This window comes from Hordeum vulgare, chromosome 5H, assembly GCF_904849725.1.
Source record: "Hordeum vulgare subsp. vulgare chromosome 5H, MorexV3_pseudomolecules_assembly, whole genome shotgun sequence".
Taxonomy (NCBI): Eukaryota; Viridiplantae; Streptophyta; class Magnoliopsida; order Poales; family Poaceae; genus Hordeum; species Hordeum vulgare.
In genome coordinates, this window is record NC_058522.1 from 280,912,340 (window position 1) to 280,934,486 (window position 22,147).

Consider the following 22,147-nt stretch of genomic DNA (forward strand, 5'->3'; position numbering starts at 1 on the left):
CTCCAAGATTAATGGTCGAACCACCAATGGCTGATTCAAGAGCAACAAACATTGAGGCTTCGTTCAATCTGAAAGTGTGTCTACTGAAGGAGACGATCAATGTGAATGATCCAAAACCCTCCATATGATGCACGGAGAACCCAATAGATTTGTAGATCTCATCTGCAAAAGCCAACCCCTTGGAGAATTCCAAGCCAAGGGTAGAGCTGCCAGGAGAACCCATTGGAGATGGGTGAATCCAGAATCCCAAGAAGATGCCTCAGAAGATGATCGGAGCGGTGACCCTAGTTGATGGTCAGATCAGTAGATCGTCGGTAGGTGGTGGAGGCGGAGGTGGGAGGTGGGAGGTGGCCACATTACTACAGTTGTGAGTGACAATGTTATACTCCTTATACTCTAATATAGTCTGAATATCTTTATTTAATCCACCCATAAAACGTGTAAGCATAGCTTCATTTTCCTCAACAATACCACATCTAATCATGTTAGTTTGTAATTTCTGATAATATTCTTCTACGGAATTCTTTCCTTGTCTTAAACGCTGTAATTTTTGAAGTAATTCACGTTGATGGTGGAAACCAACGAATATGCATAGCAGTTTTCAAAGCAGCCCAAGTAGTTGGAATATAAGCATGATGTATTCTACAATGTTCAGAGCACCAAACACAAGCAAAACTAGTGAATGCACAAACAACAACAACACATATATCCGCAGGAAATTGTAAGCATGTAAAACGTTGTTCTGTTTCTAACTCCCAAGTAAGGTATATATCAGGAACATATCTACCATCAAATGTCGGAATATTCAATTTAAGTTTAGGGATATAGTCATGATCTCGTACCTAAGGGGGTGGAGGAGCCCTACCGTTGGGATTGTACCCATGTGGACAACCCGGTGCTTGTGGTGGTGGTTGCCCTTAGTGCTAATTTGGAGCAACCTCTCCCTCGTCATCGTAATAACCATCATAATCTTCATTCTGCTCAATAACAGTAGCAGCAACAGCCACAGAAGCCGTATCAGTAGCAACTACACCAGAATTGTGCCCTTGGTCGAGAGGTACACGTTGTGCTCGTTCCACGAAATTCGCGCGTTGTTGATGTTGATGTTGTTGTTGGAGAGGAACCGTAGCTGCAGCTGGTGGTGGTAGACTGTGAAGCGGCTCATTGAACTTGACGTCCATCTTGATGTCGAATGTCTTCTCCAAATCATCTAGCTTCTACATGGCCTCTCCAAGGCTGGTTACGAAGTCTTGTACCTGGTCAGCCATCATTTGCAGAAATTTATCATGGAGCTCCTTGATGGTCATACCCTCCCAGTCGATCTCGTCAGCTTGTAATCCTGGTATGGTTAGCAGCAATAGGAACAGACAAGAATATGAACCTACAGACTACTAGGAAGTTGTGGTGGTGGTGGTGGTGGTGAGGATGTGTCACAAATTTGTCAAGCAAATCTCAAATTCTTACCAGTTCTTATTCAACAACAGGCGGTAGTCGACAACCATTGTAGTCAAAACTCCCAAAGCATGGATAGAGTGATTGCGAGGTGGTACCAAACACACGACATAGATGTATGTGGAGCTGGGAAGGCTTATAATATGATGGCAAAAAGGATCAGCAATAATAAGCTTAGAGATGCAAAGTTGAAAAGACGCTCAATGAAGGTACCGTGCTGGTCCTAGGCTAGATCGTACTAGACACGAGAGCCTAGAACACCAACAAAATCACGACGCTACACGTAATCAAGGGAAAAGCACACTCTGGAAAAAATCTCTTTTTTGGCGCCTCTTTTTTTGCACTTTTTTTCTTCAGGAAATCACTATAATAACGAGTGTCTTAGAACTCTTCCCAAGGCATATAAACGGGATAGGCATAAAAAGATGACTAATTTTATTTTTATTTTTTAGAATGGTTCGGGCTGCGACGACCAAAAATTGCGACAAAAAATCATTATGGTGACGAGTGTCTCAAAACGCTCTGCAAAGCCTAAAAACGGGATGGGGAAAAAATATTTTCACCCACCAAATTTTTGACTGAAAAACTGTTCGGGGGTCTCGAGACCTTTTTTCAAATCCTACTCAGGCAAGGAAACACGAACATGAAAACAAGTGTATCTCAAAAACAAACCTGATATGGGATGTACTCGAATTGGTGACGAATATAAGGTGGTGATATATGGCAGGGGTGATGATGATGGTGGGTAATGCAGCGGTGATGACGATGATGGCTATGGCAGCGGTGTTGATGATGGTGGATATGACAGCGGTGTTGATGATGATGGTGGGTATGGCAGCGGTGATGATGATGGTGGTGGGTATGGTAGCGATGCTGCTGATGATGGTGGGTATGGCAATGGTGATGATAATGGTGGGTATGGCGGCATGACAACTTATGGAAAAAATCGAAACTCTAAAGGACTGGATGCTAAGAACAACAACTTGACACGACGATGCAACCGGAAGTTCAACAAAGCAAACATCAAACAGAAAATTGCAAAGGCTCAGATTGGTTCGGATATGAGGATCTAACCCTATTTTTTGTGTGTGGCTTTTCCATGGATTATAGGTATGAATAACAGATTCGATCTAAACTACGAAAATCTAGTAAAATCTCACCGAGCAACCTGGAAATTTGATACCACTTGATAGAGGGAAAGGCGACCGTCTTTCGATGAGATGGTGGCTATCGTTTATGATGGAGTAGACTATGACGATCCAACTACAAACGAGCGAGGACGTCGCGCCTTAGCAATCGCTAAACCAACTCCAAGAGGCTATTGGTCATGCCGGATCACAATCAACCTGACCACGAAGGTCTATTTCCTGCATGCAAACGAAGAACAAGCAAAAAAGATAAATATTGCAATCTGGATATTACGAATATAAGAGGAAAGCCTTATTGTTGAAAGTGGGGTTTTGTTAGATCTTAGTGTGGTCGTAGAACACAAACGAAGAACGTAAAGTTGCATCTATGGTAAACTTTTAATTTAAACAAAATCCGAGCCTAAACGACGGCCTAGGGGTTGTATATGTTGGGGAATAGAGGGCGAATTTGTGACCCCTTGGAGGAGGGGTCTGAAACCAACCCTAGCTCTGTTTTCCCACACATACGGACTCTAAAAACAGTCTATAAAGTGGTATTTCGAAATTACATGGGCCTGGCCCAAAAATAAGGTGTCACAACACCTATAATAGTCTATGGACGAAATTTATGAAGTGACAGCTTGTATATTTCGTCCAAGTCTTCATGCTCTTCTTATGGTGGCTTTAAAGTGCGAATATCACCACTGAAAACTCCATTGTTCTTTCCCGCGTGCGCACGTTCTCCTCCATGCTTGATCCCGCTCCAATGGTCATTCTTCTTGTTCATGATAGGTCCTTCATTCATAAATAGAACAAAAATATCTAATTTAGGCAGCATCATATGTTCATGAAACATTAGAAGGATTTCCAAGAAACGAAAGTACCGTATGTATTGCAATAGGGACTGTGGATGTCACAATGGTATTAATGTCCTCATCAGAACAAGGCCTTGGCCAAGCTTCTTGCTGATGAGAACAAGATCATGACTATGAACCACAATGAAATGAACGACATCACCAAAAAATGACATTGATATGACAAGGAGAGAAATCTTAAAGAGAAGGGTGATGGCCTCTAGGTCTGATGGCATTGGTGCCGATGGGGTAATGGATGGCGGTGGTGGAGAGTGATTACGTTGACAATGATAGTCACAGAGGTGATGGTGGCTTTTGCATGAGGTTCTTTTGCGATTGTGGACAGCAAGAACAATGACGAAGATAATGGTGAAGATGGTGGCAGATTTTGCATGACGTTTTTTCGCGTCTTGATAAAATCTATGGTTTAATTTGTGCGCAAACTGTGTTTGATTATTCAAATTTGCCGTCAATCATTGGAATTGATGTCAAATTGTCAAAAAAAAAATAGTATACGGGCTAGGGCCTGTGCAGCAGACCCCGCATCAGTAAAACCGAATATTCGCAAAATTTTCTATTTTACAGTTCTACAATGCGAGGTCTCTTTTGCCATGGCCTGCGCTAGCCCGTAAAAATCATTTTTTGCAACCCACGCGATATAAGGGTCTACTAGAGTTCTAATAGTCTACGCACTTCCTGAGAGCTTGGTGGCCTCATCTTGCAAGAGCTTCCAAGCGGCATCCACATGTTGCTCTTCTGTCAGCGGTGCTCCAACTGCAAATCGCAAGACAAATTTGCCAGCAAGAACCTGTTGAAATAGGAACCATAAAGAAAATCAGTGAATTATGCTTTCATGAATAGATATCCGGGTCATTGACAGATCTGCTAATAACCAACCGTATGTGAGATGAAGATCTTCCCACTTGAGTTAGCGGTGTCCATTAGGTCGTAGTTAAGTTGACGGCCACCGTCATGATCAGATGTTGGGGGCAGAAGGCGGAAACAAACAAGGGAAAAAATTCTCGGAGTCATAACCTGAATTAACAGTAAATAAGATATCTGTAAAATAAAGATTTCCATCTGAAGAGTAAAATATAATGTGCCTTCAAACTACAGCAGCAGAAAGTTTGATAATCTCATCAAATAGATATATTAATTGTTTTTTTCTTCTTTTACCTCAAATCTTGAGTCAGATAATACAAGTTGTTCAAAATGTTCAGCCAACTGTATGTGATTTCTGATATAACTCTGCAGATTTTCCACGCCATAAAGCCTCAAGACCATCCATAGCTTGAGTGATCTGAAACGAAATGTTCCACTTGGTAAGGAACTACCGCATATAACCTGAACAACAGTACGATGACTCATACTTGTTAGGAATAAGCAACTTGTATTCCCATGAGGCCATAGGCCGGTATATATACATGTACAGGTGATGGACTATATGCAGGAAACCCCTTATATATTTGGATAAATACAAAAGGGTACATGACTTATACTATAACTCTAACACCCCTTTCAAACTCATGGTGGATGAACAACACTGAGTTTGGAGAGATAAAGCCATGTTGTGCTCTAGTCTGGGCTTTCGTCAGGAATCCGCCAACTGTAACTCGGAAGGCACATACTGAAGAGCAACAACCTGATCCTGCACAGCAGCGCGCATATAGAAAGCATCAACACCAATATGCATGGTGAGCTCATGCTTCACAGGATCGCGTGCAATGCTAATAGTACCTGGACTGTCAGATAAGAGCAGAGTCGGTGTAGTGACAGAAACACCAAAATCCTGAAGTAACCACCGTAACCAAGTCACCTCTGCCGTCAAAAGAGCCATCGCTTGCAACTCAGCCTCTGCACTCGAACGGGAAACTGCAATTTGTTTCTTCGTCTTCCAGGCAATGAAAGAACCACCAAGAAAAACACAGTAAGCAGAAAGTGAACGGCGATCTGAAGGATCACTAGCCCACGTAGCATCCGAATAGGCCTGAAGCTGTAAAGAACTGGAGCGAGGATAGAATAGACGGTGAGAGATCGTGCCCCGAAGATATCGGAGAACACGGAGGAGATGACTATAGTGAACCGATGCGGGAGCAGAGACGAACTGACTCAGAATATGAACCGGATAAGAGATATCCGAACGAGTGACAGCTAGATAAACAAGACTGCCAACAAGTTGACGATAACGCGTCGAGTTAGGCAGGGGATCGCCATCAGTAGCAGAGAGGTGAACATTGAGCTCCATAGGAGTCTCAACAATGCGCTCATCAGTAAGAGCCGCACGAGCAAGAAGATCCTGGATGTACTTTTCCTGGGATATAAAGAAGCCATCAGAGGTAGAAGAGACTTCAATCCCAAGAAAGTAGCGAAGAGGTCCAAGATCAGACATAAGAAACTGCTCACTAAGGCGGGCCTTGACAAAGGCAATATACTCGGGGTCATCCCCAGTGATGACTATGTCATCAACATAGAGAAGAAGAAGAGTCCGACCACGAGGAGAAAGGTGAATAAACAATGCTGGATCATGAACACTGGGTGAAAAACCAGCGGCAGTCACCACAGAGGCAAAACGCTCAAACCATACGTGGGGGGCTTGCTTAAGGCCATAGAGAGAGCGACGAAGACGACATACCATGCCATCAGGAGCAGTATACCCAGGTGGTGGCTGCATGTACACCTCCTCACGCAGCTCACCATTAAGAAAAGCATTCTTAACATCAAGCTGAGAGATAGACCAGTGGCGTGTAGAGGCCACGACAAGAAGTGTACGAACAGTGGTCATATGAGCCACAGGAGCAAAAGTCTCGTCATAATCACGACCATGCTCCTGCTGAAAACCACGAGCCACAAGACGAGCTTTGTGACACTCAAGAGAACCATCAGAGCGAGTCTTAACCTTGTAGACCCACTTACAAGTGATGGGACGGACTCCGGGAGGAACGGAAACAAGATCCCACGTACCAGTACATTCAAGAGCAGCAATCTCCTCTGCCATCGCAAACTGCCATTCAGGATGGACAACAGCCTGATGATAAGTAGTCGGCTCGAGAACGGCAGCACCAGCGGTGGAAAATCCAAAGCGATCAACAGACGGACGATGACGAGAACGCAAGCCATAAGTAGGCTGAGACGAGGATGACGAGACATCCAGAGAGGCATCCACAGAACGTGAAAGACGAGTGTAACACTGAGGAAAAGATGGAACAATGGAAGGAGGAATCGCCAAGATAGAATCGGGGAGTGGCGACGAAGAAGTCACCGGAGATGAAGGTGTAGAATCTGGTGACATGCTAGGCGAGGAGACCGTGGAAGATGGTGGCGACAAATCGACTGGAGGTGGAGAAGCAGAGGGAGCGGAACGAAGAGGCAAAGGCTCGACGGGTGTGATAGGTGTGTCAGGAAAAGTGAGGAAAGAGATATCCTCCACTGAAAAAGTCGAGGAAGATGGGCGTGGATAGAAGGGGCGAGACTCATCAAAAGTCACATCCCGAGAGATACGCATCCGACGACCGATAGGATCCCAACAACGATAGCCCTTATGCTCATCACTATAGCCTAAGAAGACACACTCAACAGACTGAGCGGTCAGTTTGGTGCGTTCGCGGGGGCAAGAAGAACATAGCAAACACAACCAAACAAGTGAAGCATCGAATAATCGGGAGAACGATCAAAAAGACGCTCGAAAGGAACACCACCCTGTAGAGCAGCGAAAGGCTGGAAATTGATGAGATAGGTGGAGGTGGAGACGGCCTCAGCCCAAAAATGAGGCGGGAGAGAGGCAGCAATCATCAATGCACGAGCCGTCTCAAGAAGATGACGGTGCTTGCGCTCAGCCACGCCATTCTGAGCGTGAGCACCAGGACAAGAGAATTGAGAGAGAGTCCCTTGCTCAACAAGAACACCACGCAACATCTTAGAGATATACTCGCCAGCGGAGTCAGCACGGAACACACGAATGGGAGAAGAGAACTGAGTATGAACCATGGCAACAAAACGCTTATAAATGGACAACACCTCACTACGAGAAGTCATGAAATAAAGCCATGTGTAACGAGAGAAGTCATCTATGAAAATAATATAGTATTTATGACCCCCTTTTGAAGCGAAGGGAGCTGGACCCCATGCATCGGAATGAACTAAATCAAAAGGACGCTTAGACACTGACTCACTATGTGGATATGGTAACTGAATCTGCTTGCCAAGACGATAACCCTGTCACTCTAAAGAGGCATCTCCTGAGACAGACCCCAGAAGACCTCGACGAACTAACGACGACAAACGAGAACCACACAGATGACCAAGTCGATGATGCCACTGCTGGAAGGAACCAGTAGCCGAGGCGACCAAAGCGGAAGAACTGACGATAGAGTGGGCTATGGAAGGAACATGAAGCCAGTCCAACTCCCAAAGACCCTCAGAATCACGGCGGCAAGGACCAGCCCCAACCAGAGTATGCGTGCGACGGTCCTGACTGTGTAAAAGGTGGTTGCTCAGTGCGGGAAGCCTCAGTGACAGAACCAGCAGTACCCGTCGAGGAAGAACCTGAAGCAGCGAGCAGACGCTTAAGTCTCAGAATATCCTGCTCAGTCAAAGCGATGGCTGAAGCTGTCGAGGTAGATGACGAAGTCTCTGTAGATGATGATCGCGCCTTGCGCAAGTGTTTCTTCTTCGTGTAGAACTGGGACTCAATATGACCATCATTGTTGCAGTAGCCACAATGTGGACGGGGGCGACCTGAGCCTCCAGAAGGAGTGGGCAAGAGCAGCGGAGCACTCGAGCGAGAAGGTGTCGGTGCAGCAGGTGGCGTAGAAGGAGACCGAGCAGCGAGCACCGAGGGAACCTCCAGCAAACCAGCACCACGTAAGCGAGTCTCCTCGGCACGAATCTCAGAAAGCGCCTCCATGAGAGAAATACGGCCACGAGCAAACAACTGAGCACGCCGGGGCTCAAACTCCTTACGGAGCCGAGAGAGGAACTCGTAGACGCGATGAAACTCCAAGTTAGCCTGGACAGCCTGGCAACAGGGGCAAGTACGACAACCAACAGTGCGGAGAGAATCGAGCTGGCGCCAGATAGCAGAACTCTGTGCATAGAAGTCATCAACAGTAGAGTCACCCTGCTGAAGAGCATGCTCCTGACGAATCACGGAGAGGTATAAGGCATCACCAGAGGGCTGATAGCGCTGACGAAGGCGGGTCCACATCTCAGATACAGTAGGAAGGTCCAGAAACTCAGAAGCAAACTGAGGCAGAACACTAGCATTGAGAACAGCTGCAGCACGGGCATCATCATCAAGCCACTGGGTGTAAACAGTCAGAGCACCACGATACACCTCAAGAGCCTCCTCATAAGCCAAGACCTTCTCATCATAAGCACTCACAGCGGCCTCATCAGCAAGCTTAGCCGCATCCTTTGCGGTCTGAGGAGCATCCGCAGGAAGAGCCGGTGGGGTCGGCGGAGTGGGAGCCACGGGAGGAACCGGACATGACGGACAGCAGACCTCACCAGAAAGAACACCCCATAGACGGATGCCACGCATGTGAATGCGCATGAAGCCAATGAACTCGGTGTAGTTAGTGTCATCAAAGATCACTGGACAACGAGGAACGACAACGTAGCCGGATGCAGCAGACTTTTTTTTATCACGTCGAGACAGAAGAATCCGGTGAAATCCGACGAAGTCAGCAGCCGGGGGGCAACGAGATCGGGAGCTGGTGGCGACGGGAGCTAGCAGGCAGTAGTTTTATAGAACCGGCGGAGACCCAGGTGCTGTGAGCCGAGCCGGATGAGCTGACTGGTTTGACTCCAGATCAGGATTTAATCCAGCGGCGCAAGAGCTGACTGGTTTGACTCCAGATCGGGACAAAATCCAGCAACGGTGACCGAGTAAGCGATGGGGACGGGACCCACCAGGAAGCCTCGATCAGGAGCAACGCGGCCAGGAGCGTCTTCGGCCAGGAGCGGATCAGGGGTTGTCTCGATTTGGAGCAACGTGGCCAGGAACGTCTTCGGCCAGGAGCGGATCAGGGGTTGCCTCGATCTGGCAGGCAGCAAGGAGAGGTGGTAGCTGAATCCAGGCAGCCAGGAGCAACGCGGCGTTGAAGCGAGCGGCAGCCTCAGACGCCAGATGCGGACGAGACGGATGGCGACTACGGGGAGGCGAGATTGGATCGAAGCATGAGGTGCGCATGCGAGAAAAAACCCTAAGGCTCTAATACCATGTTAGGAATAAGCAACTTGTATTCCCATGAGGCCATAGGCCGGTATATATACATGTACAGGTGATGGACTATATGCAGGAAACCCCTTATATATTGGAATAAATACAAAAGGGTACATGACTTATATTATAACTCTAACAATACTGTCATAGTGACTGCATTTAGAAAGTCGAAGGTTAACCATATTGATATATGGTGTCGAACAACATAAATTGTAAGATTCTTCTTTCTATAACAGCCATATTGGTTCATGTTCTTTTGATAATATAGCCATATTGGATCGGCTTAGTGAACAAGTTGGATTGTTAATCATTAGAATGCATCCATGTTATGTCAGTTATGCATTTCCAGCATTATTTTAGTTACTAAAAATAAATGGCTTGGTCAGAGAAAAGATCTTGGTCAGAGAAAAGATCATGTATGACAACTCAATCCAATGACGTTAATACCATGGGATACCAATGAGAAAGCAATTGGATAAGATGCATAATTAGTTCAATTCGATTGCATAGATTAGAGTAAAATGCATCGGAGGTCCTAAAAGTATTTGAGTTGTTTTAGTTGCGTCCCATAAGTATGAGAATGCACATCTAGGTCCTAAATGTGGATAAGTGGTTCATCTCAGGTCCTATCCAGCTATGGCTTGCCTACATGCTATTAGAATTAATCCAAGTTACCCACTTGATCTAACGATCAAACGCACGAGACAAGACACCAAGATTCATTAACGAGGTCCATCAAATTCGGCTACATCCCTGGGGCGTGACTATGGATGCTCCTTCCCATGACACACCGTACCCCAGTCATCCGGGCGCCGGCACATGCCACCGGCTCCTCCTGCGTGCATGTGCTATTATGTTGGTACAGATTATATCATGTGTTCCCGCGTAGCATCCCAGGCGACTCGGGGTGAAAACCCTAGCCGCTGCAACTCTCATTCCCTCTTCCTCCTTGTCTCGCCGCCACCGGAGGGTGCCTCCTGGCAAAGCTCGGGCCGACCTCAAGGAAGGTGGCGGCGGGGCTCCGGTTTCCTCTTGCGCGTCGCGGTCTCGGCTTGGCGGTAGCATGGAGCGGCAGGCGTCGGCGCGCTCCTGGCGCGGGTCGGCGCGGCGGGGCTCGCTGGGGCGTTGCGGTGGTACGCAGGCGCGTCGCTGCCAGCGCATGGAGGTTCCTGGGGACGACAACATGTGGAGAGCTGTGGGCGGGCCCGATCTAGGCCGTAGCGGGCCGCAACTGGTCGTCGTCGCCCTGGAACGCTGCCGTGCTGTCGGCCAGGCGCTGGGGAGAGGGCCAGCATGAATCTACTGCGCCGTTGCCTCGCGTTGGCGCGGTGGCCGCCGTGGGCGCGTGGATCAGATCTGGGCCGTTGCTTGGGTCAGATCTCGACAGACGCAGGTTGGGGACTGGCGCTTGGAGGGTGCGTGTCAGTCCGGTGAAGGCTCAGTCAATGACTTGGCTGCAAGCGGGTGCATGGGTCTCCCAGACGGGATGGCGGACTGCGATGGTGCTGCTTGGGCAGGTCCTACGGATGTTCCTCGGCGTGCATCATCAGTAGTTCTCCAATCAACTACACGGTGCAGTGTGTGGTAGGTGTTGGCCCCGGTTCGATGGTGGTGTGCTAGAGATGTTGCCCCGGGCACAGATGTTCGGATATTCAGATGAAAGTCCGGCTCGACTTCGGTCCAGTTGGTGACGAACAACGCCTTCGGGTGTGGTTTTTTTGTTGGAGGCGTCATCGAAGAGATCCGACCCCTCCCTCGACCTCAAGCTTTCTACCGGTGAAAACCGTGTGTAATGGTGGCATCCATGATGTCATTACTTTGTTGAAAGAATTGCCTTGGAGTCATGTCTTGCGATGGGAGCACCGGGTTGCCGGTGATGTGGCTGATTAGGAGAGGGCAGTAATTTGGAGAGCTGGGAGTTGTTTTGGCGGTGCATCCGTCTGGGGTTGGTCGCTCGACCGACGTAGTCAGCAATACGAACACCCCCCACATGCAAGGAGCGCCAGGCAAGCTATGTTAGCCATTCTCGGAGGATCAGACGGAATAGGTTCGCTCTATCGGACATATCGTTCCTCTCCAATGTTGTCGAGAGCTGCTAATATGCTCGTGGCAGTCTGGATAATACGACGGTTTTCGGTGTGTACTCTGGTAGCGGCGGAAGCGCTCGAGTGCCCGGCCATGCGTGCTGTGGGGTGTTGGCCTTCTGGCGCCTTGTATGTGTTGTGGTGCTTTAGTCCTAGCCTAGCTAGGCGTTGCTTAGGTTTTTGCCCGGTTTTTCTTGAATAAACTGAGTTTTCCTTTCTTCTTTTTTGGCACTCGTCCTTTTGGGGTGCATTCCTTCTTGGAGGTGTTCTTGTAATACCTCTTTCTAATCAATGAATTTGACAGCTCTCCTACCAACATTCAAAAAAAAGATTATATCATGTGTTTACCCCTACATCAGATAGGAGGCATAGGATACAAATGTCCTACAAAGACACGATACCTTGTCTACACACCGTACGGTTCAAAGTCCAACTATAACCTACCTTGTACAAAATATTCAACACAACTCCAACAAACTCCATCAGGGTGAATATTCTCGCCATCTTGAATTCATGAATGTGTCAAACTTCCATGTACATTGGACTAGAGCTTATCACATGAGCATCGCTGCTACTCTCAGACTCCACATGACTCTACGTACTACTATAGTCTTCTCTTTTCTTGATCACAGCCAACACTCGAGTGAAAATTAAGTTTCTCTTTACTTTAGTTTGCTCTCCCAACTTCTAGAGTATGCGCTCAACGTCATCACACACTGATTGCAGATCTGCATGGAAGTGAACAACTGATATACTAGACCACACTGGACCACGTATAAGAGTTCCGCAAACTCAACATCCTCACTCTTCCATCGCCGTCTATCTGAAACTTGATGGAATTTCATCGTCATCATGTGTCGCCCTGAGTCAAATTCGCAGTCATTCCTACTTCTTTTCCATATAGTCTTTTAGATGTCCCACAACTAAAGCGCTCTGCCTCCTTCTGTGTTTGTCATCCACACTTCAGCATGTCTACTAAACACCACAGAATATACAACCATGCTCTCTTCAAGGTTTTGACATTTCATACTTTCCACCAGTTTCTCATATTCTTCATGGTTAACTCTGTTAGGGCATATTTATGCCTAAGTAATTTTGGTGATTGATGACAGTACCTTAAAGGACTAATCGCGTGCATTAAGCTTTCAGTTAATACATAACAACGGCACAAGACGATTCGGCACCCTCCGCGGAACAGAAGCACGGTGTCCTCTACGATTCTCTTTGGTGGTTTTTGAGTCGTAGGAACGCCGTACTATTAAGAGGGGATCCGTAGTGGAAAGGTTCGGATAGAATCAATTTTGCACGCACACACTTTATCTCCATCCCCTTTTCCTGCAACTTTGGAGCTGTTCCCATCTCTGGTTTATCTCATCTTGCAAAAAGGTCTCCTAGCGGTAGTACCGCTGGGCCTCGCGGTAGTACCGCTAGAGCCGGCGGTAGTACCGCTAGCCCTAGCGGTAGTACCGCTAGAGCTGGCAGTAGTACCGCTGGGCTAGCGGTAGTACCGCCCCTGGCCAGTGGTAGTACCGCTCCAGGACTTTAGTATCGCCTTCCTTGCGGCTGTACTTCGTCGGACTTTTTGTGAAGACTTTTTTGGCGGTGGTTGGCCCGGTAGTGTCTTTGCACTACCATGGGCTCAGCGGTAGTACCGCTGCAGCCAGCGGTAGTATCACTGGAGTGCTAGCGGTAGTACCTCTGCAGCCAGTGGTAGTACCGCTGGAGTGGCAGCGGTAGTACCACTGCAGCCAGCGGTAGTACCGTTGGGCTCGTGCTGTGAGTGGGAAAACGGTTGGATTTTTCCCCCCACTATATAAAGGGTTCTTCTTGCTCAAGAACCCTACCTTTGACCCTCCCAAGCTCCATTGTTGCTCCCTAAGCTCAAAAGTGCCCGATCTCTCTCCCTAGCCAATCAAACTTGTTGATTTCCTAGGGATTGGTTGAGAAGGCCTAGATCTACACTTCCACCAAGAGAAAATTGATTCCCCCCACTAATCCCTTGCGGATCTTGTTACTCTTGGGTGCTTGAGCACCCTAGACGGTTGAGGTCACCTCGGAGCCACATTCTATTGTGGTGAAGCTCCGTGGCCTTGTTGGGAGCCTCCAAGCTTTGTGTGCAGTTTGCCCCAACCTTGTTTGTAAAGGTTCGGTCGCCGCCTTCAAGGACACCTATAGTGGAATCACGGTACCTTGCATTGTGTGAGGGCGTGAGGAGAATACGGTGGCCCTAGTGGCTTATTGGGGAGCATTGTGCCTCCACACCGCTCCAACGGAGACGTACTTCCTGTCAAAGGGAAGGAACTTCGGTAACACATCCTCGTCTTCATTGGTTCCACTTGCGGTTATCTCTAACCTTTACATTGTGTATGCTTTTGTTGTTGACTATCTCTTACTTGCCTTAGTGCTTATAGTTGGTAGCATCATATAGGTTCACCTCTTGTTGTCATTTTAGAGAACCTTTATGTTGCTAACCCTAACTTGCTAAAATAAATTAAAAAGTGGTCGTTGCCTATTCAACCCCTCCCCCCCCTCTAGTCAACCATATCGATCCTTTCAAACTCCCATCCATCTCCTATTACCGATAGACCCAGTCACCAAACTGAATTTGGTATGTCGTTGTGTCCTGTACTTGCCGCACATCTCGCTGCTATCACTGCATTGAGACTACTGTCCCGATCGAGTCTCCTGGGTAGCTAGCACACACCACCTCAACCCTCACTACAGAGAATCACCGATCATCATCGACCAATGTCGAGTTTCACGTATTCCTCGGACCACTGAGCTCCGGCCTGAACAATATGTTGCTCACTTTTCTCACTGATATAGGCTTCGACCCTCCGTCAACTTACGCCATATCACCTCCTTAGCAACAATCGAAGTCGTCCCTAAGACTCCAGCTTCACCTCCAACATGACTCCATGGTGAATGATCAGTCCACCCTCACACCTCTGTCAACTCCAAGTTGTCAACTCCAAGCTCTCATGTGTACACCGTCTTCAATCAACCCCGCACGCTGACTATGTCAAAGCACATCAGCCCTCGGTCCTACGCCACGTGTTTTCATGCCTAAAAGTCGACCACCATCAACATCACGCTCCCATGTCATCGTCGCCGATATCACCATCGTGTTATTCCAACTGACATCCTATCGATCCGCCATACCATCAAGGCGGTCCGCCTTATGTGTCTAACCGCAGCCGAACTTGTGCGACTGCAATCATGCTTCATCACATGTCATGTCAGCCAATCATATTCATGCATTGCTCGACGCCGCTACAGAACATGATCCTCATGACGCGCTTGCACCTCCGCTGCCTGTCCACGTGTTTCAAGCTCTCAGCAAATTGACCCCCAAAAAATGGCGCAAGCTGCACAATATTATTTTCTTGTTTCTATTTGTTGTTGTAGCTTCTCCGTGCACTTTGTAGCAGAAAAGGAGCAAAATTGATCCAACCAAACTGCTCCTGTACACACACGTGGCCCTAGCTAAGCTCGGACATAAGAACCAAAGACCAAAGACAAGGCCCATAAATACCGGTCTTCATCTCCGGATGACCAAATAAACCAGATAAACCGAATTAGCACAACTTTCTACTCATGTTTATGGCACAATTAGGGCCAGTTCTTTTCCAGCTTATTGTCAAAATAAGCCAAAAGCCCAAAGAACTCGATTTGTATAAGCTAGCTTAACTTAATTTTTATAGAGTTCCCTTTGCAATGGAAAAAAGCTGGGGGTGAGAAACTTCCCGCAGAAGCTCACTTAGAAGCCAAGCGGGTATAGCCCATTGCCCCTGGTTTTCGCACTTATTACAATCAGTTTGCCACCGAGCCCAACCCCTCCGTCACACAGAAAACCGAATCGAGCCGCCCCTAGTCACCAGCCCCGGTCCTTCCGTCCGCCGCCGCCGCCCTTCCCTCCGCGCCGCCGCTCCCGGTCCTTCCCTCCACCGCCGCCCTTCCATCCGCCGCCGCCACTGCCGGCCCTTCTCTCTGCCGCCGCCGCTCCCGACCCTTCTCTCCATCGTTGCCGCTCCCGGCCCTTCCCTCGGTCGCCCTCGATTCTCCAGCTAGCCGCCGCCGTCGGGCCCCAGCTCCTCGACGCGGCCGTCTCCATTGACATGTCCGGCGGGTAGGCCTCCCACCGCTGCTCCTCTCCTCCCTCCGGCGCGACTCCGCCCTTCTCCGCGACTGATGCCACACATGCGCTATTTTGCAACAAAATTATCCACAAAATTATATCTTTGAATTTGAAGAAGCCTGGGGTCTCGTAAGTAGTAAGGAGGGAGCAGGCTGGCAACCTCATCCAGAGTGTGCAACAGAGGTAGCCGACCAGACACCGGTAGATACGTACAAGTACGCTGGTGTTGTGGTAAGCAGTGGGCGGCTGGGCCTTTAAAATTGGAATATAATATATATTTTCATGGTTTTTTTTTTTGGAAAACAGAGTGTATGTGGCCTCATTTTCATGCTTATAGGACCAAGCTGACACACCTCGAATACTCGGTTCTCTATGGAAAAAACAATTATAGCACAAATAACAAAAACATAGAAGTATGGTGAAATTAATTCCTTATCAAAATTGTAAGTACCAAACTATTAAATTTGTAAAAGAAAAACAGTACATTTAATAAACGGCGGTTATCAAAGTTGCCAAAAGGATTTCACCTAAAACGACGGCCAAGTGGAATTTGCCAATCCTTGAAATCAACAACAGAATTTGCTTGCGAAGCCTGAAAATGTAAAACAGTTATGTCACAATCGAAACATAATTTTACGTAAACTCATCAAAGCTGACTTATTTCCAAATTTAGAAACTCAGTAATGAGCTTTTCCATGTAATTATTTTGATCACACTGAAGGCATCAGACCATGTCATTTTCTTTCAACACAATCTTTTGTTCACTTGAAAATATATTCTTCAATTTGTCAAGTCAATCAATTAAAACTGCATCAGGTAATGTTTCTTCGTGGACTGAATACTCAAATGCTTTGCATAACATTGTTTGAAAAGAAACATCTTTTTTTAAAGGGGATTACCCCGGCCGTGCCAACTTTGTTACATCGTGGTTTGGGATAAAATGGCCAACCACACACCCGCACACGTAAACCTGAGAATAGTTTCATATTTAAACCATACTTGAACCATATCCATACATTTATCTCTCAAAACCATACGTAAACTATACCCGTTTGATGTCATTTTCAGCCCAACCAAAACTAAACCCATTATTTTTTCCACCCAAACCAATTTAAACCCAATACATAACCGTGGGTTTAAAACCAATACATAACTATGGGTTGCTTTAATGTACATATAATTACACAAATTGACAAGTTAAGAAGCAAATGAGATAGAAAAGGCATAAGTGCATCTACAACAGTTTGAGAACAAAGTTATCCTTGAGATACAATCAACACACAGCAAAAGGCAAAAAAAATGACCACGTCTGAATAGCTCACTAACAAGTGTATTAAAACAAAATTACTTAGTCAAAGCACAAGCAAACACTTCCGATTTTCATGTGGTATTTTCCCGTAATACATAATTACACGGTGCATTACAATATGCATGCGAATCAAAGATATTCGTTCTCGGTCATCGTTGGTTATTGCACATAACCAATGCCTAGAAACCGGTTTGGACCCATAGTTTATAACCGTTTATAACCAAACTGTTTAAACCCATAACCAACTATACCCAAACTGGTTTTTCCACATACCCAAACCAAAACCAAACTAAAAAAAGCTCAGCCCTCAGCCCAATAAACCTAAACCAGTCAAACCCAAAGTAATAACCGAACCGTTACACCCGGTTTTCTAATAACCATTCCCAGGTTTTTTACGCACACGGGGATAGGGTTTACTCTCTGGGAATAGCATCACCTAACACTTTGGCCGCTACCCTGGGTGATTCCCATCTGAAAGTGCATCTAGGCCACCAGGCTTTTGATATTTCATGACAACAAATAATTTACTCTAGCGATGATCAGCTTACATCCTAAAAGATGCTAGTTGGAAAATGGTTTTCGGCCCCTCAAAATCTTTGCAAAGAAATCAGCAAGATCAAGAACTTTTTAGACTTTTGTGATCCAGGATCACTTTGAGTCATTAATATGCCAATACTATCAAAAGGGGAATCTTGACCCTAGTGAGGAGAAGAAATTCTTGCTATGTCCTCAAACTCAAACCTTAAAAAACTCAATCAAATCTAAAAAATGCCATTCATAATATTCTTTGTGTTTTTCCTGATTGGAGCCACCAAGTGTTTTGTTCCTCCGAGTGAGTTCAGAGAGTTGCATCAGTGATACTATGTGCATTCGGAGATTCCAATCGAGGTGTTTGAACTAGCCAGGATGCCACGGAGGCTAATTTTTTTTCGAGAAAACGCAAAGACTCTACGTTTCATTTCATTGAAAAGGGAGATAGTTTAGCTATACATGCCTCCGAGCAGGAGGCTCACCGGGAAAAAAGAAAAACAGGAAACTAGTGAACATGTTAGCGGCAAGACCACCCCAAGTCCAACTGCCCCAGCCCTAGCCCAAAAGGCTGCCTCCTCTCTGATCCTAGTCGATAGCAGGGCAATGGAAGGCTACTCGCCGTCAAACACGCAAGAGTTGCGGTGCTTCCAGAGCATCCATGCCGTCAGGTGAGTGATCGTGGCCAACCCCTTGCGCATGGGCTTTGGCGTCTCCAGCTTGGTGTGCGTCCACCAGTCGTTCAGCGTGGCCTCCTGGTCCGGCGGCCGGCATGTCAACCGTAACCAAGCGAGTGTCTCATGCCACACCTGTCGCGAGAAGGGGCAGGTGACGAGCAGGTGGCGCATCGTCTCGGGCTCCTGGTCACAGAAGACGCAGCACGGGTGGTGTTGCAGGCCGCGACGGCGTAATCTGTCCGCTGTCCAGCACCTGTCCAGACTAACGAGCCAGAGGAAGAACTTCACGCGCGGCGGAGCCCAACTCCTCCATGTCAGTTGCCATGAGTCGCAGCTAGCGGAGCCGTGGAAGGTTGCCAAGTAGGCGCTGCGCGCAGAGTAAGATCCGCTCGAGGTCCATCTCCAGATAAGCTGGTCTGGCTGGTCGTTGAGGGCGACGCCTTCTGTTTCACGCCACAGCAGCAGGTATTGACCGATTTCGTGGATGCCCATGTCTCCGTGAATGTCTCGAGTCCATGCATAGTTCAGGAGGCCCTCCGCAATGGTGCGATGCTTGCGCCGGCGCTTGGGGATGCAAGCATAAAGCTGCGGTGCGATCTCTCTGATGGAGCGGCCATTGTTCCAGCGATCCTCCCAGAACTTGCCCGTTCTGCCGTCTCCCACGGTGAGCGAGGTGGAGGCGAAGAACAAGGCGTGCTCCTCCTTGGAGAACTGGAGGTCAAGGCCGTGCCAAGCACGACCCTCGTCGGTGCGGCTAAACCAGAGCCATCGCAGCCGCAGGGCGAGCCCAGCACGCTCCATGTCCTGGATTCCAAGGCCGCCAAGGGGAAGGGGCCGACAGATACGGCGCCAGTTGACGTGGCAGCTGCCTTCGTTAGCGGCGGCGCGACCTTCCCATAGGAATCCTCTCTCAATTTTCTCGATGAGCCTGATCGTCTTCTTCGGAGGGGCGAAGACGAGGATTTGGTGAATGGGGATGGCGTAGAGCACGGACCTGACAAGAGCTAGGCGGCCCGCTTTGTTCATGAGCCTGGACTTCTAGTTGGGTAGCATGCCGCCAACCGTGTCGACCAGGGGCTGCAGCTGGGCGCTCGTGGGCCGTCGAATGGTGAGAGGGATCCCAAGGTATGTGAGCGGCAGGTCCGTGATCTTGCACCCAAGGAGCTCCGAGATCAGCGCAGCGTCGCCCGGAGCGCAGTTGAGCATTGCGGCTGAGCTCTTGTCGTAGTTGACATGAAGGCCCGTGGCTTGCCCAAAGAGCTCCAGGATCGCCTTGATCGCGGCTAGGTCGCTCGGGGAGGGGTGGCAAAACAGCACCACGTCGTCCGCTTAGAGCGAGATGACCGGGATGGGGAGGCATGGGTGTAGGTGCTCCAGGATGCCCAGGGATTGCGATTGCAAAATGCATTATTTGAGGGCCGTCGATCACTGTCCACGGGCGCATCCACGGACGTATAGGGCTCCGGATTAGGCAATTCCGATTGTAGATGCTCTTAGGACTTAGATGTGCACACCACTTACCCACTTTTAGGACTTAGATGTGCATTTTCATACTTACATAACCTAGTTGACACACATCTGGAATACTTTTAGGAACTCCAATGCACTTAAGACGAAAAAGGCTTTCCCCCGCTTTATATTATAAAGCAACAACCAACAGATACAACCAGCTCGCTGGGGCCGCAGCACAAACAAGCCCAAAGAAAAAAAAAAGAAAGAGAAGAGAAAAAAATGCCAACGCCAGCAGCTCAACGAAGCGAGGATGACCGACAACCGCTGCACCCTCCGAAGAAGTACCACCGTATGCCAAGCACTTCGAAGCCTCGCGTACCAAGCAACACCTTCAGGAAGGAAAGTGATAACGACGCCGCTGCTGCCCAAACAAGTCCTAGGGTTTCCTCAGGTGCGCGGATGGCAGTGTGGAAGGGGTATCACCGACGCCCCACATGAAGGTTCAGCGACGCGCACGGGCGTAGCCGCGCCGATGGCGAACGAGCCGCCAGGGATTTCTCCCGCCCCGAAACCACCACCGCCGCCCCGGACAATCGGAAGTGCACCGCCCACCATGCCGCCCACCAGCCTATGCCACCACGGTCATCGCACCAACTTCACCGTCTCACTGAGGTCACCAACACAAGACCTGGAGGGAGGACGAGGAGATAACAGGCTCGGGGAAACCGCAACGTATCCGACTGGAGGGGACAACCTCCACCGCCGCGCGGAGCCGACCGGACGTAGCGATAGGGACTTGCCAGGCCATCACAGGCCCGGCCGAACCCCGACGGGTCCGGACAGTTCCAGCTGCCACGCTGCAGCAAGCCGGCCGCCGGAGCCATCACCACCGCAGCCACAGCCGCCTCGCCGCATCACCAGGGAGCCGCGTCGCCGCAACCCGAACCGCCGGCCCACCCCGACCTAGATGGGGCCCGAAAGGGCCCAGATCTGGGACGAGCGGGCACAGCGCTTTCTTGGTCAGGCATTGCACCGGATCTGAGGAGAAAAACGCCGGCCAGCCGCACACCGCACCGCCCCGCGACCAACGCCGCGCCGCCGAGTCAAGGGCGCCCATGACCCGCATGATCTCCACCGACGAGCCACACCGCCACCGTCAGAGGGCCCCCGCGCCTCCAGACACACGTGCGGGGAAAAGCCGACCCGCCGCCGCCGCATAGACAGGGCCGGGCGGACAACGCCGGAGGGAGGGGAGACCAGAGTCCGCCCGTCGCCCGCAGGGGGGGGGGGGGAGCGGACGGGACTTTTCGTAATGATCCCTTGCCAACTCCAGTGCATTTTACTAGCTCCCGGTAGAAAACAGGTTCAGTGATAACCAGCGGGGAAGCACTGGGATTTTGAAACTGGGGATCAGACAGTGGTGCAAAGTCCCAAAGGAGATTGCCTCAAGACGCTCGACCCCTGACCACTATAACAGCAGCAGTAGGGCAGTTGTACAGTTTTTTTATTTTTCGCTTGTTTCATTTGATTTCTACGTTTCTTTGCCTGGGTTTAGTTCTTTGTTAAATTTCGTTTTCTTTTTGTTGCTTTGAGTTATATAAGATGCGCATCGTTTCAACGCTTGCTCCTAATACAAAAAGACATGTGCTTTGATGCATGTACGAGAAAAAAAGATAAATGAACAAGCATTCATAATTCAGTTCAGAAAGTAGATTAAAGTCCACTTCCATGAAATGATGAAAATCTCCAAGAGAAAAACATAGGAAGGGAAGGAGATCTTAACCTTATTCTTAAGAAACTCTGGATATGTAGACAATGCTTCTACAAGATAACTCCTGTCCTGTTTGTTATGTGTGATGTCAGTTTGTGCATTACCAATATTGATATACTTAGAAAAAACAAGAAATCAACATTATTTAGATGCGCAAATCATGTTATCCCAATTGGAACATTATCACATGGCTTACCTTAACCCATAGCAAAGAACAGTCAAAGTTTGTGAGGAACCATTTGTGTGCATTCATATTGAATGAATCAGCTTTTTCCACTCCATCAAGGTGATGTCGATACTCTGGGCATATACAAGCACTTCCAGCATATGCAGCATCAATATGGAACCACATGTCATGGCCCTAACAAAAATTATAAACAGAAACAATTAGTGAAAGTACATTCATGAATAACAATATGTACAATTTGCAAAAGTCCTACGCAAACAAGGTTGCTAATGACAATGGGGATGCAACCAGCATCCCAAAACCATGCTCCAGAAAAATCCCAGACATAGGACAGTATAGGTTCCC

The 22,147-nt window shown here is 48.4% G+C and overlaps 1 protein-coding gene across 3 annotated transcripts in view; it reads right to left on the minus strand.

Moving 5' to 3' along the window:
* Positions 1-3,859: 3,859 nt before the first annotated feature.
* The window catches only part of LOC123395782 (tryptophan decarboxylase 2), a 36,316-nt gene continuing 18,028 nt past the window's right edge, over positions 3,860-22,147 (minus strand). For 2 of the 3 annotated variants that reach the window (XM_045090812.1, XM_045090813.1), the window contains 6 exons: positions 21,812-21,976; positions 21,628-21,684; positions 16,406-16,470; positions 4,610-4,733; positions 4,331-4,468; positions 3,860-4,241 (listed from right to left, as the gene is read on the minus strand). In XM_045090812.1, the coding sequence (XP_044946747.1) occupies positions 4,119-4,241; positions 4,331-4,468; positions 4,610-4,733; positions 16,406-16,470; positions 21,628-21,684; positions 21,812-21,976 (672 nt within the window). In that variant the 3' untranslated portion in view covers positions 3,860-4,118. Of the gene's footprint in view, positions 4,242-4,330; positions 4,469-4,609; positions 4,778-16,405; positions 16,471-21,627; positions 21,685-21,811; positions 21,977-22,147 lie in introns of those variants that run through there. The other variant, XM_045090814.1, reaches the window with a different exon arrangement.